Source organism: Punica granatum, chromosome 3, assembly GCF_007655135.1.
Source record: "Punica granatum isolate Tunisia-2019 chromosome 3, ASM765513v2, whole genome shotgun sequence".
In the NCBI taxonomy this organism is placed as follows: Eukaryota; Viridiplantae; Streptophyta; class Magnoliopsida; order Myrtales; family Lythraceae; genus Punica; species Punica granatum.
Window position 1 is genome coordinate 9,988,314 of NC_045129.1, and position 15,866 is coordinate 10,004,179.

Consider the following 15,866-nt stretch of genomic DNA (forward strand, 5'->3'; position numbering starts at 1 on the left):
CTAAATAATATTCTGAACATTCAATGGGCTGGTAAAATAATTGTGGTTTAGATGATAACTTAAGAGAATTCGGTGGAAAACGTTTCGCTTACATAGGATACTTTAATATATAAAGTAAATTAATGATTTAATCGTCGAGAGATGCATGTTATATCAAATATAAATTCAAAATATTTTTTACATCAAATTAAAAGTGTACATCAAATCCGACATTCCATCAATATTTCCGTTAACTTTAAACGGAAATCCTGATTTGCACATAAAGTGTCACGCAAACGATGATTAGACAATAAAAAAAATTCTATACGTATACATAAAAATGTATACATATACATATACATATATAATATAATATTTCTCTCTCTCTCTCTCTCCCCCCTCCTCCTCCGCCCCTGCCTCCGCCCCTGCATGATTTGAAAATTGGGGGAGCTGAGCTTCCGGAGGACGAGGGGCTGCTTCTGGCTAGTGGGTGCGGAGGAGCTCGTCAAATGGCTCCGATTTGGGCTCGATTTTGGGGGCGAGGAGGGCGGAGGTGGAGGATGAGGAGATGGTGGGGGTGATGTGGGGGTCAGGAAGAAGAAGAGTGTGGAGGTCTGTGAAGAGAGGAGCTGAGCTGATTTCATGGCTGATTTCAGGGCACAGTGGAGGGAGGAAGGGGTGGGTTGGGTAAGGGGAAGGGGAAGAGGCAGGGGTGGAGGAGGGGTGAGAGAGAGAGAGAGAGAGAGAGAGAGAAATATTATATTATATATGTATACATAAAAATATATACGTATAGAATTTTTTTATTGTCCAACTATTGTGTACCACGTGACACTTTTATGTACATGTCAGCATTTTCATTTAAAATTAACGGAAATATTGATGGAAGATTGAGTTTAATGTACTTTTAATTTCTCGAGTTTTAATTTGATGTAAAAAAATTTTAAAGTTAAATTTGATGTGACATACGTTTCTTGATAACCTAATCATTAATTTACTCCTTTATATATTAAGAAAAAAGGGGTTAAGTCATGAACTTTGTCTCACTTTTCACTTTTGTCATCAACCTTTTTTCAAATAAAATCACGGATTGCGATTTTCTTCTCACGTTTGCTATTTGTCTCATTTTTCATCCATTCTGTTGATTTGACAAACAAAAAATGCTAAGGTGACAATGGGTAACACGTTATATCTATAAATAATAAAAAATAAAGAAATTTTGGGAAAAAAAAGAGCATACAAGGCTATGTTTGATCGTCGAATTTGGGTTAAAGTTAGGGATGAGATGACATGGGATTTTAAATCCTCCAGACATTGAATATCCTAATCTTGTGCTTGGAGAAGATCAAGAATTATGATTTGGATATTAAAACCAAATTATCATGATGTCCTTATATATTAGTTTAAGAATATCTAAAAATTAATATTTTTGATAATATTAAAATAACTCACAATAATTAAATATCAGTGTATACTTACCAAAAGATTATAGAATAATAAATTTTTTATTTTCAAAATAAAATAATTTCATAAATTTTAAAAATAGTGGGGAAGAAAACCAATTGAGAAGGAAGGAAAAGGGCAGTGGCCGGCATTCCGGCCACCACCGCCCTACCGAGGTCGATGGTGGTCTTAAATGTCGTTGTAGGGGTGGTAATATGTGTCGTATCGTGTTTAAACGGGTTAGTATTAGAAAGTTCTAAACCCGAACACGACATGTTTAATTACGGGTTAACATGGACATGACACGTTTAATTACGGGTTAACATGGACACGACACGTCTAACTCGTTTAACTAAGCGTGTCTAAATGTGTATGTATACTTACCTATACGATATGACACTATTACCTTTAGGTATATATTATACTTACATCATATGACACTGCCAACTTTAATTATATATTACTACACCATTGGCATGATAAAAATACCATAAACGGGTGATTTATATGAACAAATTTATATGATTTTAGTATACTTTATCTATTAATTGATACAATATGCGAAACAAATTTATTAACACAATAACACATAATACAAACTGGTATATCTGTGTCTAAACGAATTACAAGGATTGAAGTCATTTAAACACGATTATTTATCGTGTCTAAACAGGTTTGACCTGCTTAGACACAAAACACATTTAACCTTAACTTAAATCCGTGTCGTATTCATGTCATGTTGTGTCAAATATTGCTACTCCTAGTCGCTCCCAACCTCGTCAGAGTGGCGATGGCCATAATTGGACTACTGTTGCAACAAAAATGCCCTCATCTCTCTCTTCGACGAGCGAGAGAGAGAGAGAGAGAGAGAGAGAAGAGGCAAAGGGGCATGGTAGTGGCCTTATTCTGGCCACTAAGGAGCCAATCGAGGTCGCCGACATCCTTAAAGGTCGCCATCGACCTCGATTGGCTTGGTGTGGCTGGAATCGAGCCACCATCATGCCCCTTTGCCACTATTTCTCTCTCTCTCCTCGAAGAGAAAGATGAGATGGAGCCGATTTTCCTGGCAGCGGTGGCTCAATTTTGGCTACTACCGCCCAAACAAGATCATTGTGGCAGTGGTGGCTGGACTTTGGCCGTTATCACCCTTTCCGGTTCTAGCTTCAAAAAAAAAATTTGAAATGGCAATTTTGGGAAATTTGATGTTAAAGGGCATTTTCATCTTTTGAAATAAATATTAATCACAATCCACTCTTATCCCATCCTTTACATGGATTAGTTTCATAATAATTATATTACACCTTATCCCCATCCTTATCCCTATCCTATCAACACTAAATGGGGATAAGGATTTCGAAATTCTAATCTCAATCCATATCCTGACAGTCAAACATAACCTATGATTTTGTTTGGAGGAGGGATTTCTAACACGGAGGTCATCGGTGGGCTTAAACTTCATGGTCTACTTTTGTTGAGGCATACTTGGCCGACGAGACTGTCCCCACTTCTCAAAGAAGGTCACCAGCAGGTTTTGACCTCGTTGGCGACCTCCATCTAAGAGCGGATGACCAATGATAGCTCCAGTCCCAGCCCCAGCCCCAACTCTTCAATATTAAAACTTTTTTTAATATTATTTTAATGACGTGGGAGGTGTTGTCGTTTGCCACTTAAAGTGCTGTTTGTCCTCCACGTTCGCAATTTTAATAAAAAAATGTAATGAATGATGAACGTGAAAATAAAATTAAAATTCATAATTCTAATTAAATAAATAAATATATATATATATATGACAAAAGTGAAAAATTAGGGACAAAAAAGTTCATGATGTTTTGGTATTGAAAAGAAAATGCGAAAAATAGATATTACAGCATAATCTTTTCTTTTTGTGTCAACTTTGTTATAAACTTTTAAATTACACTATCTAGCACACCGTTTATGGTGTAGTGTTAATCATAATCTAACGTTAAATTTTTCGTAAAAAATAAATAGAAGGCTAATGTGTGGCACATGTGAATGAATAGTGAGCCCAAACTCTTACCACATGCGGAATAATTCTTATTCCAACCTGCTCGATGTCCTTTTATCCATCCGACTCCTTCACCATCAATACTTGAATCCCATTCTCGCATCTTCACATACGAAATTACTCTTTCTTGAAAGCAACCACACTATCAATAAAATGAAAAAAAAAGTCATATACTGATTTTATTGCAGTTCATATAGTAAACAATGGATGAAAAATTGTTAGAAAAAAAAGGGAAGCTCATACCTCAAATAAAATGTAAATCTTAATTCGTTTTTTTCTATGGGAACAAATGAAGGAGAAATGTGAAGATGAAGATTAGCAAGCTCGTGGGTGAAGAGGGGAGGGAAATGACAAAACGCTAAACTGAAGAGAAATTTGGGGTTGCAGTGACGCGGGAGATGCGTGAAGAGGCAAGAATGAGATTCGAGTATTGATGGTGAAGGAGTCGGGTAGGTAAAATGGCACCAGACATGTCAGAATATGAGTAATTTAGCATGTGACAAGAGTCTAGACCCACTATTCATACATGAGTGCTCTACATTAGTTTTTCGTTTAATTTTTACGAAAAAATTGATGTGTCATAAATAATACTATACCCTAAATGATGTAATATATAGTGCAATTTTAAAAGATTATGATAAAATTACCACAAAATTTAAAAGTTGTGATATGATTAATATTGCACCTTAAATGATGTGATATATAGTGTAATTTTTAAAGGTTGTAATAAAATTAACTTAAAAATAAAATATTGTGATATGAGATATATTTTTTCCAAAGAAAATTCATCAGTGCCTTGGACCCCTCTTGAAACTCAAGTGACACGACACACTACGAGGCAGAGTTTGGGGCAGTAATAATTGCAAGGCTAGCATTTTTTGTTCCCTTAATATTTTCACAAATTTACAGACCAGACCAGAAAGATAGAGGGAGAGAAAGAGGGGACAGAAGCTGCTTCTTTCCGGAATTTGGTACTGGTCGCTCCTATATTCATCAGGGGAATTCCAGCTCACTTCCCAGTTCCTACCCATTAAACAACTGAAATTTTCCAGAGCAAAAGGCAGTGTGAAATCTCTCCAACTTTTCATCTCCTTTCCTCTTGATTTTGTTATGTACTTTCTCCAACACAAGATTCGAGCTTTGCTCCTCCTCCAGCTTCAATTCCCAACAAGGTGGGTGCCCTTTTATCCTTTCTCTTCAATACACTTCATTTCCTAGAATTGTTGCACTCGGCGTTGCAGGGTTCGTTCAGTTTCTGCGGATTCTTGGTTCTGGAGTTGGGGTTCTTTCCTTTGCCGATGTTCTGGTGCGTTTGGTGGCTTCGTAATTAATGAAAATTGACTTGGGATTGACTAACATAAGTTCTTGTTCTTTGTTTCCTGTTGGTTTAGAGCTGCAATGGTTTCACGATCTGGGAACCCCGCCTTTCTTTTCTTAGGATGAATTAGATACAGAAGCATAGAAGAGACGCTCGATGAATAAACTGAAATGTTTTTAAAGGTCTAAGTTTTCAAGCTCTAAGTAATGCCATTTACATTGTTGAAGAGCCGTCATTTTTTACTGGATTCGGAATCTGGGACAAAACCCGCATTTCCTTTCATGTCAAACGGGGAAATAGTCACGGAATCCTGAACTGGACATGTTTTTTCCAGTGTTGCACGTGCAATGAAGATATCAAATTCCAGAAACATCTCGATATTGTTACTTAGTTTGAATTGTGCTGAGGTTTATTCAAGTTTTTGGGTTATACTTCCTGCATTGCTCTTTGAAATGAATTTTGATTTTCTAGGAGCAATGTTGCCAAATAGAACATGCGCATTTGTGTTTTGGGTGAGATGTGGGGTCATTATAAAAGTTGAATTACCTTCTTTGCATTTGCCGTATTAAAAATGGTTAGGAGGGTATAAATGCCCTCAACAGTGTGAAGTCTGAAGATTTAAATCCAAATGTAACTTAAAACTTTGTCGGATGCTGCTGAGGATATTTAGTAATCAGTTCAGGCTGTTTCTGCAGGAATAGCATGTGTTGCCAAATTTTATTGCATTGGACACAGTAGCTGTTGCTGGTAAAGATGGAACTCTACTTCGCAGTTTTGGCTTTGGCTTGCTTGCAGTCATTTGTATTATCCGATTTTCAAGGTAAATGTTGTTTATCTGATCTTTTTTAGTGGTTACTGAGATACTGAAGCAAAGTAAATTGCTCATCACCCAGTACTACAAGTGAAGATGTAGAACTGATTTAGGATGGATAGATGGGAATCTGATGAAATTTGGCCTACACTACTATTTGGCACAAGATTGCACCTAGCAAGTTATATCCGTACTTGCAACATCAAATGATGTCGGAAACTCCAAATTGTTGCTTACGAGTCTCGTGGAGAAAGATATATCTGAAAGGGCTGGTGTCCACTCTTCTGTGGTTTTGACTGAGAGATGTTGAATGATAGAAAAGGGCAATCATTGTTAAAGATTTATCTAAGGATATTTGGTTAGAAAGATAAACAACATGATTAAAGCATTAGAAAGACTACAGTCCTCTGTTAATTATGAAATATCCAGAGGGAACCCCCCCACCCCAAAAAAAAAACAAAAAAAAAAAAGAGTACCAAGCAACTGCAGTTTGCAAGCACTTATTATCGTGGTTCAGGTCATTTTGCACTGCCTTACATATGTGGGTTTTTTTGCATTTTGTAATCCATGCTGGGCTTTTGGTTGGTTGCTATATTAGCTGCTTTTGTTTTGGTATCCTCATCAAGTATGTCTATTGGGCTATAGGATTAGAGCATATCCGGCTGCTAATTTTCCCATGGTTTTAATTCTTCAATGGCAAAAAGAGCTTTCTGCTTTTAGTCTGTCGCAAATATGTACCTTGATGGTGCACCCTTGGCCTTGGTACATTTGAATGAAGATTTCTGTTGAAGGATGTAAGAAAACTCATACTTAATGCATTCCTTATGGTAAGTTACAACTTGTTCATTGTGAATTCCTACTTACTTGTTTTCAGGAGATGCACTTGCATCACTGAGGGATTCGTTGAATGCAACAAATGGTCAGCTCATGGATTGGAATCCTAATCAAGTTAATCCTTGCACTTGGTCTAATGTTATGTGTGACCCTAACAATAATGTCGTCTCAGTGTAAGCTTTTCTTGTTGCAACCATTCAATTTTAGAGCTTGCATTTATAATAGTAATACGTGAGCTACACTGTCATGGGATTAAGAGAATTCTTGAAATGCAGAACACTGTCATCAATGAACTTCTCTGGGTCGTTATCCCCAAAAGTCGGTCTGCTTAGGACCCTTACTACACTGTAAGTATGTGGAACTGAAATAATTAGGCTCTCTGGTTTGGGCGTTTTTCTTCTTCTTGGAACACAAAGAATCTTCTTGAAACACAGAGGAAATCAAGAAAAAGGTGTCGATTTGCCTTCACGTCTGTAATATCTTTAGTTTTCTAAAAGAAACAGAGAACCATCAAGTACTGGAAGACTTCTGCAATCTCATAGAACCAAATAGACCAAAATCTCAACAATGTATGGCTTCTATTGTCTTCAATTTCTGATGATCACAGCCATCTATCCAAATTCTTAAATCCAATCTCTTGCACGATGTATGGCTTGAGCTGACTTCTTAGTTTGTTTTGTCTCTGTAATTTAGGTAGTAGAATATTTCTGATAGAGCTTTCCTTCTTGTTGTCCCTTTTTAAATCGAGCCTTCAACTTTTTTAGGATAACGTGTTAAGTATTTATAGAAATTTGAAGGTTCTATAGAATTACTTCTTATGCATTTACATCGTTCTCCTCTTTTTTATAAGGCAGTACTTTGCGAGGGAATGGCATAACAGGTGAGATACCTGAAGAGTATGGGAATTTGAAGAGTTTGACTAATTTGGACCTTGAAAATAATCGTTTGACTGGTCAGATACCGGCTTCTCTCGGGAATCTTAAGAAACTTCAATTCTTGTAAGAAGCTGCTTGTCTATTTTTCTTTACCCTAAACCTAATAATGAGAATTTCTAAGACAAAGCATATGATGTGGAAATAATCCTAATAGGTCTCTGAGTGAAAATAATCTCAGTGGAAGCATTCCAGATTCACTTTCAACTCTTCCCAACTTGATCAATTTGTAAGTTGCCATGCATTATTGTACAAACATTACATCATTATAAATATGTCATTGCTGCATGCCATTTGGATTGCCTGTGAAGATACTGAACGACATGAACAAAACTATTCAGGCAGCTGGACTCAAACAATCTTGGAGGGCAGATTCCCCCAGCCTTATTCAAAGTTTCCAAATATAAGTACGACGATGGCGATAGTCATGCGGCTATTATTTTCCTTTTACTTTCTTCTACTACTTTAAGACTCTCTTTCACTCATTCCGATCAAAACTGGTGTTTTTGATGTTGCAGTTTGACTGGAAACAAGTTGAATTGTGGAATAAATTTACCCCATCCATGTGCATCTGATAGCGGCAACTCCGGTGAGTATTGTCCTCACTGGAAAACGAATTATGATTCCCACAACCTTCCTTAATAACTGATTTTGTCCTTTTTTATAGGTTCTTCTCGTAAGTCAAAGGTCGGAATTATTATTGGTGTTGTTGGTGGACTTGTTCTTCTCCTACTTTGTGGCATGCTCGTTTTCCTATATAAGGGCAGACGGAATGGCTATAGACGAGAAGTGTTTGTGGATGTAGCAGGTTTGTATCACATGCTGATGAATTTTTCTGATATGTGTAATTGTGAATTGTTCATGTGACTTGCTTTTTCTTGTTTTTAACAGCTTGGTAAAAACCATTTCTTTCAGCTTCTGGTTACCACTTTGGATTGCCATCACCTCCTCGCTGTTTTGCCACATTGTGGTCCCTAAGTTTGGACCCTTTTGTGCCCTAAAGTTTACATGAAATAAGTTTGAACCTTAAATACATTTTATACTATGTTGACTGAAAATTGGTGCAGAAATGCAGAACTAATATTTTGAAATATTTCTTTTGTTCTCCAAAAGTTGTCCTGAAATTCCACCCATTGGTATGTCAATATGACATTTTCTGTTTATTTTATAGACTGTTAGGGGTTTGGTGCAATGTAGAAATTCAGGGTGCCAATAATTATTTGCGTTTATGCTGCATTCATTACTATTGTCTTGCCTTTTGATCAGGTGAAGTGGATGGGAGAATTGCATTTGGTCAGTTGAAGAGATTTGCATGGAGGGAGCTGCAAATAGCTACTGATAACTTCAGTGAGAAGAGTGTTCTGGGTCAGGGAGGTTTCGGGAAGGTCTACAAGGGAGTGCTTGCTGATGGCACTAAAATAGCCGTGAAACGGTTGACTGATTTTGAAAGTCCTGGTGGAGATGCGGCTTTTCAGTGTGAGGTTGAGATGATAAGTGTTGCAGTCCACAAGAATCTCTTGAGGCTGATTGGATTTTGCACCACTCCCACTGAACGGCTCCTTGTCTATCCCTTCATGCAGAATTTAAGTGTCGCCTATCGGCTCCGAGGTAATTACACAATAGGCCTGAAGATGTTATATATTGCTAATATTCACTGGTGTGGAGGTATCATGCATGTTCTTAGAGTGGTTATTGGAGCCAACTGAGACGGGATAAGGCATCTCAGGGTCTATTCTCGCCTGCTAATTTGACACTTGATAGGCAACCATGGACAGGCACAGACGACTCTTGGCTTCAGGTCTTGTGGGTTTTCATCGACCCAACTAGATTTTCTAACTGGTTTTTCATCAACAAAGACGAATAAAACTGACATGAATAGTGCTGACATGTTTATTCCCCATCACATTTGATGCTAATAGTGCTGAATTACGTATCTTTGGATGCACAAAGGTGAAATTTCTGCATTTTCTTGTGAGTTTGTTGGTAGGATCAGTTAGTTATCATCTTAGGATCAATTTGCTTAAGTTGGTCCATCCCCTTTAACTCCATTTTATTTTGGGTTTCTCATTTATCTGATTGCCAAAGTCATTTATTGGAAGCATTTATGATTGGTGGTTCTGCAATCTTATATTTGGAGATTTGGCATTTTTTATGACTCTTGGTCGCCAATTAATGTTGATTGCTGCAGAGGTCAAACCTGGGGAGCCTGTTTTAGACTGGTCTACAAGAAAAAAAGTTGCCTTGGGAGCAGCACGTGGCCTGGAATACCTACATGAGCACTGCAACCCTAAAATCATTCATCGGGATGTGAAAGCGGCAAACGTCCTGCTTGATGAAGATTTCGAGGCTGTAGTTGGGGACTTTGGGCTGGCGAAATTGGTTGATGTCAGGAGGACCAATGTAACAACTCAAGTTCGAGGGACGATGGGGCACATCGCGCCTGAGTATTTGTCCACCGGGAAGTCCTCAGAGAGGACGGATGTTTTTGGTTATGGGATCATGCTTCTGGAGCTTGTTACGGGTCAACGCGCAATTGATTTTTCACGCTTGGAAGAGGAGGATGATGTCTTATTGCTCGACCATGTAAGTCCATTACTTCTTAAGAAGTCTCCAAGTCCTCCTTCCGCAACGTATTGTCCCTTAATGTGTGTCCTGTTACCTGCTTCTTGTGACATTGTTCGTCATTAATGTAGCTAAGTTTGGAAAACATGAAGAATTTGCTTTTCCTGTTTTAAGCTTTGCGTGGTTCTGAAGTTTTCCACTTTTCTATTCTTCTCTCTTTGGGAGAAAAGTAAAGGATGTTCTGCATTTTGCAAAAAAAATTTGTAATTACTGTTAGACATGCAGTCTAGCTTGCTCTTTTCAGTTTATTTTTTTTCTTGAGAAGACAAAAATGGAAAATATTTTTCCCAATGATTCAATACCAGTCTTAGCCAGATTTTCAAGCTTTGATTTGGGGGTTTCGTTTGGCTGAAATCTTGATTATACATGTTTTTGAAGGTCAAGAAGCTTGAAAGGGAGAAGAAGCTCGATGCTATAGTGGACCGAAACCTGAACAAGAATTACAACATGCAAGAAGTAGAGATGATGATCAAAGTGGCTCTTCTCTGCACCCAGGCTTCACCTGAGGAGCGGCCCCTGATGTCTGAGGTCGTGAGGATGTTGGAAGGGGAGGGATTGGCTGAGCGGTGGGAGGAGTGGCAGCACATCGAAGTGACTCGGAGGCAGGAATACGAGCGTTTGCAGAGAAGGTTCGACTGGGGAGAAGATTCCGTGTACAATCAGGATGCGATCGAGTTGTCAGGTGGAAGATGAACGTTTCTAGGTAACCATAGTTCATATGTAGATTTGTTCTTCCTTTTTTTACCTGAAATATTTTGGGACCTCATGTTTGCAAGGTTGTAGCTTCATCTGTCGATGCTTTTGCGAGGTTCGAGTATCTTGTTTTCGGGCACTTCTGTTTGTGCTTGGGGCCTGGAATGGTTGGGTTATATGTAATATTGATGTTGTAAATTGATTCTCGAACATTTAATTTGACACATTCTAGCCGATCATAGGCTTATTCAAATGCTGAATTGAACTCCAAAATAGCCGATCGTCTTCTTGGAAACATAGGGGAAGAACCAATACAGGGAAGGGTACATTATATCTTCACTAGGTGGATGAGTTGATTGATCAATCTGTCTAAACCTTCAGTGGAAGATCATCCTTTGCTGGTAGCTTCATGTGCCTTCCTTTTCTATTCCATTGCCCTTTCTCTCCATCCTGTTGCCCCAAACTGAGGACACGCTCCAGGAATTAGTTGGCTGTTCTGCACTGAAGGGGAAGTAGAGTACAGGGACGCCGTGGGCCAAGCTCTCTGAGAGGGAATTTCACCCCGGCATGAATGATGAACAGCCCGACGGACCTGTGCGAGAGCACCTTCTCCTGGGGACACCAGTTCGCTATCAGATCTTTCCCTTTGGTCTCCTCCAAGAACCCCTTGCGGAGCTTGGCTGAGCTACCCGTCGCCAGGTCTGGGCTCAGGACCCACAAGAAGTGGAATCCCCAGGCTCTGAGACCCCAGGCAAACTCTGCTATGGTCTCGTCCGTAGTGACAACCATGCTCCCGAAGTTAACATACACGATCGACTGTTAATCTCTTTGGTCCAGCCACTCGAGGCACTCTGCCTCTTCCTTCCAGAGGGTGTAGTCCATAGTGGAGTTGGCTCGGGGTTTCCGGCTCATTCCGGGCGGGAAGATGTAGTGGCCCGATAGTATAAACAGGAGGGAAGATTGATCCCAGTTGCGAGAGTACTTCCTTTTCAAGTTCATCTAACGTGTTGATGATGAGATCCGAAGAGATCTTGCAGTTCTCCATTTGCCCGATCATGAAATTGAGCATTACGTCTTCTGGGTCCGTCATGAGGCAGAACGCCGGCACGTGCTTGAGCTTCAGTCATTCCATCGTTTTTACCACTCCAATGGAGTCTCAAGGTATCCATTGTTCTTGTCACTCTCATTTATAAACACACAAAGAAACATTAAACAAATGTATTAGACTGCAGTTCTTCGTAGTTTGCTAACAGTACCATAATTTTGAAATGGTGGGCTTTAAAGCAAGCAAGATCAAATGGACCTTTCAATGGAAGTATTCCTCTCCTGATAAGCTCAGCATACTGATTTCACCCCATAAGGCCGCAAGCCGAAGCGGTCCAGAACTGAAACTCGACTATGCCCAGTTCCTGAGCGACCCGAACCGTGAAGCTCATGACTGCATCTGAGATAACACAGGTCATTATCTGGTCATTTATAATTAAGAAAAGTCCGTTTATCTTTATTCGACCAATTTTCCTACATCAGCTGTCACGCCATCTTGTCCCTTTATTTATTTCCTAAATAATGTTTTCAGTGGGCTGGTGAAATAATTGTGGTTTAGATGATAGCAGCCGTGATAAGAGAATTTGTTGGAAAAAATTCCACTTACATAGGATAGAATTTTGTTATTATCAGGAATTGGACCACCTGAGCAGCCTTATGGCCAAATGGCCTTGTTACGAGAAATTGTTGGGTATTCACATATACTATAGAGATTTGTTGGACGAATTCAGACACCTCTCATTAAAAAAAGAAAAAAGAAAAAGGGAGAATGTACTTCGATTTAGAAAATGTTGAATTTAATTGGGTAAGAGTTTTGTTTTAATCAGGTTAATGTACTTTTTTTTAACTATAAAAAGGGCTTTTGTTTTATTTTTTAATTAATATAAGCATTTTCTAATGAATAATAATAAGCACTTGATTACTGCACTGGGGGCAACTTATATTTGAGCTCAATATAGTTATGCAAGTTAAGCTTCCATGCAAATTCATTACTTGCATTAGTTGTTTATGCATTCATCTGTTTATTTAAAAGCTAACAAAAGATCGATTAACAATAATGAACTAACAAAGCCTGAGATAATTTCCTTGACTCATGAATTTTTTTTTTTCTATTTTGTTTTTAAGTCATGCTGTGAGAGGGGTGAATATTTAGATTTTTATTTGTTTACAATTATGATTCCCATGCTGATTCTCCATGGGACACACTTATCAACCAGAATTTGAAGAGTGGCAATACAATACGCGCAATGATGCCCCCCAATGAACGGATTAGGAGCACTCATATATCTAAACATAAGAATTGATATTATAAATGCTATTTCGAATTAGGAATTACAGATTTGAATAACCCCATCTTTTATTGTCTCAGATTGACAAAAATAAGTATCACCGGATAAAAACGGAATATCATATAATTTTGATACTATTGGAATAGTGTTTTTGTCTTCCCAACTTGAGGATGAAGATAAAAGGGAAAAGAATTCAATAACGGAAGGTCGTAAATTAAAGATGGAAAAAAAAGTAATTTACTGAAAGAATTACTCTATATATTAAGAAAAAAGGGGTTAACTCATGAACTTTGTCTCACTTTTCACTTTTGTCATCAACTTTTTTTTTCAAATAAAATCATGGATTGTGATTTTCTTCTCAAGCTTGTCATTTGTCTCGTTTTTCGTCCATTTTGCTGATGTGACAAACAAACAGTGCTAAGGTGACAATTGTTGACACACTATATTTATAAATAATATAAAAAAATAAAAAAACTAAAGAAATTTGGGGGAAAAAAAGAATACAAGGCTATGTTTGATTGTCGGATTTGGGTTTAAGATTAGGGATGGGATGACATGGGATTTTAAATCCTCTAGAGATTGAATATCCTAATCTTGTGTTTGGAGTAGACCAAGACTTGTGATTTGGATATTAAAACCAAATTATCATGATGTCCTTATATATTAGTTTAAGAATATCTAAAAATTTTCAAATATTTTAATAATATTAAAACAACTCACGATAATTAAATATTAGTGTATACTTACCAAAAGAATATAGAATAATATATATATATTTTTTATTTTCAAAATAAAATAATTTCATAAATTAAAAAAAAGTGGGGAAGAGAGCCAGTTGAGAAGGAAGGAGAGGGGTGATGGTCGGCATTTCAGTCACCACCGCCCTGGCGAGGTCGCTAGCGACCTCATTTGAGTGGCGATGGCCACAATCGGGTTACTGCTATGCAAAAATGCCCTCATCTCTCTCTCGTCGAAGAGAAAGAGAGAGAGGAGGGAGAGAGGCATGGTGTGACCCTATTCTGGCTACCACCGAGCCAATTGAGGTCGTCGGCATCCCTAGAGGTCGCCAACAACCTCGATTGGCTTGGTAGTGGTTGAAATTGAGCCACCACCGTCCCCTTCTGTCTCTTTCTCTCTCTTCGAAGAGAGAGATGAGATGGAGGTGATTTTTCCAGTGGCGGTGGCCCAATTCTATCCACCGCTGCCTAGACGAGGTCACAAAGGCAGTGACGGTCGGAGTTTGGCCACTATGGCCCTTTCCGATTTTGGCTTCAACAAAAAAAAAAATTGAAATGGCAATTTTGGAAATTTTGATGTTAGGGCAAAGGCATTTTCGTCTTTTGAAATAAATATTAATCACCATCCACTCTTATCCCACCCTCTACATGGGATTAGTCTCTTAATAATTATATCACACCTTATCCCTATCCTCATCCTTACCCTATCGATACTAAATGGGGATAAGGATTTTGAAATTCTAATCCCAATCCATATCCCGACAGTCAAACATGACCTTTGGTTTTGATTGGAGAAGGGATTTCCAACACGAAGGTTATCAGTGGGCTTAACCTTCATGGTCTACTTCTGTTGAGGGCTATGTGGCCGACAAGACCGTCCCCACTTCTTGAAGAAGGCCACTAGCAGGTTCTGACCTCGCTGGCGACCTCCATTTGAGAGCGGATGACCAACGACAGCTCCAGCCCCAGTCCCAACCTTTCAGTGATTAAAACTTTTTTTCTTTTTTTCTTTTTATATTATTTTAACGACGAGGGGGTTGTCATCATTTGCCACTTAAGTATTGTTTGTCTGCCACGTTCACAATTTTGACGAAAAATGTAACAAATGATTGAAGTGAAAAGAAAATAAGAATTAATAATTCTATTTGCAAAAAATCATGACAAAAGTGAAAAATTAGGAGGAAAAAAGTTCATGATCTTTTGGTATTGAAAAGAAAATGGGAAAAATAGATATTATAGCAAAATCTTTTCTTTTTGTGTCAATTTTATCACAACCTTTTCAAATTAAACTATATAGCACAACGTTTAGGTTATCGTATCAATTATAGCCTAACATTAAATTTTTCGTGAAAATTAAATAGAAGGCTGATGTGTGGCACATGTGGATGAATATTGGGCCCAGACTCTTGCCACATGAGAAATAATCAATATTTTGACCCGTCCGGTGTCCTTTTATCCGCCCAACTCCTTCACCATCAATACTCGAATCATATTCCTGCCTTTCACCTATGGAATTACTCTTTCTGAAAAACAACCACACCATCAATAGAATGAAAAAAAAGTCACATACTAAACTTGTTGTAGTTCATATAGTGCACAATGAGTGAAAATTTGTTAGAAAAAAGGAAAGCTCATACCTATCAAATGAGATGTAAATATTAATTCATTTTCTTTTATGGAGAACAAATGAGGGAGAACTGTGAAGAGAGAGAGTGACAAACTCGTCGGTAAAGGGGGGGAGGGGGAGAAAGGGCAAAATGCTAACTGAATTTAGGGCTGCAGTGATGTTGGAAATGCGTGAAGAGGCGGGAATGAGATTCAGGTATTGATGGTGAGGGAGTCGGGTGGATAAAAGGGAACTAGTCATGTCGAAATATGGATAATTTCGCATGTAGCAAGAGTTTAGGCCCACTATTCATCCACGAGTGCACCATATTGGTCTTTCATTTAATTTTTATGAAAAGTTTGATGTCATGCATGTAATAATTGATACTATACCCTAAACGATGTGTTATATAGTGTAATTTTAAAATGTTATGATAAAATTGACATAAAAATAAAAAGGTTGTGCTATGATTGAAACTACACCCTAAATGATGTAATGTAATTTTTAAAGGTTGTGATAAAATTAACTATAA

At 38.1% G+C, this 15,866-nt stretch overlaps 1 protein-coding gene across 1 annotated transcript; it reads left to right on the forward strand.

The window, feature by feature from the left end:
* The first annotated feature begins 4,347 nt into the window (after positions 1-4,347).
* LOC116199724 (probable LRR receptor-like serine/threonine-protein kinase At5g10290) lies at positions 4,348-10,918 on the forward strand. The gene is made up of 12 exons (XM_031530189.1): positions 4,348-4,620; positions 5,462-5,586; positions 6,452-6,584; positions 6,687-6,758; positions 7,266-7,409; positions 7,501-7,572; positions 7,685-7,750; positions 7,862-7,932; positions 8,011-8,151; positions 8,610-8,951; positions 9,532-9,926; positions 10,344-10,918. The coding sequence occupies exons 2-12, from the start codon at positions 5,520-5,522 to the stop codon at positions 10,656-10,658; spliced, it is 1,818 nt and encodes a 605-aa protein (XP_031386049.1). The 5' UTR covers positions 4,348-4,620; positions 5,462-5,519; the 3' UTR covers positions 10,659-10,918.
* Positions 10,919-15,866: the final 4,948 nt, after the last annotated feature.

Bases quoted from the DNA above. Each gene is read 5' to 3' on its own strand.
- LOC116199724 (XM_031530189.1), top strand. From the start codon at position 5,520: ATGGAACTCTACTTCGCAGTTTTGGCTTTGGCTTGCTTGCAGTCATTT. The intron at 6,759-7,265 runs GTAAGTATGTGG...TTTATAAGGCAG, and splicing joins CTTAGGACCCTTACTACACT to TACTTTGCGAGGGAATGGCA. The intron at 8,152-8,609 runs GTTTGTATCACA...CCTTTTGATCAG, and splicing joins AGTGTTTGTGGATGTAGCAG to GTGAAGTGGATGGGAGAATT.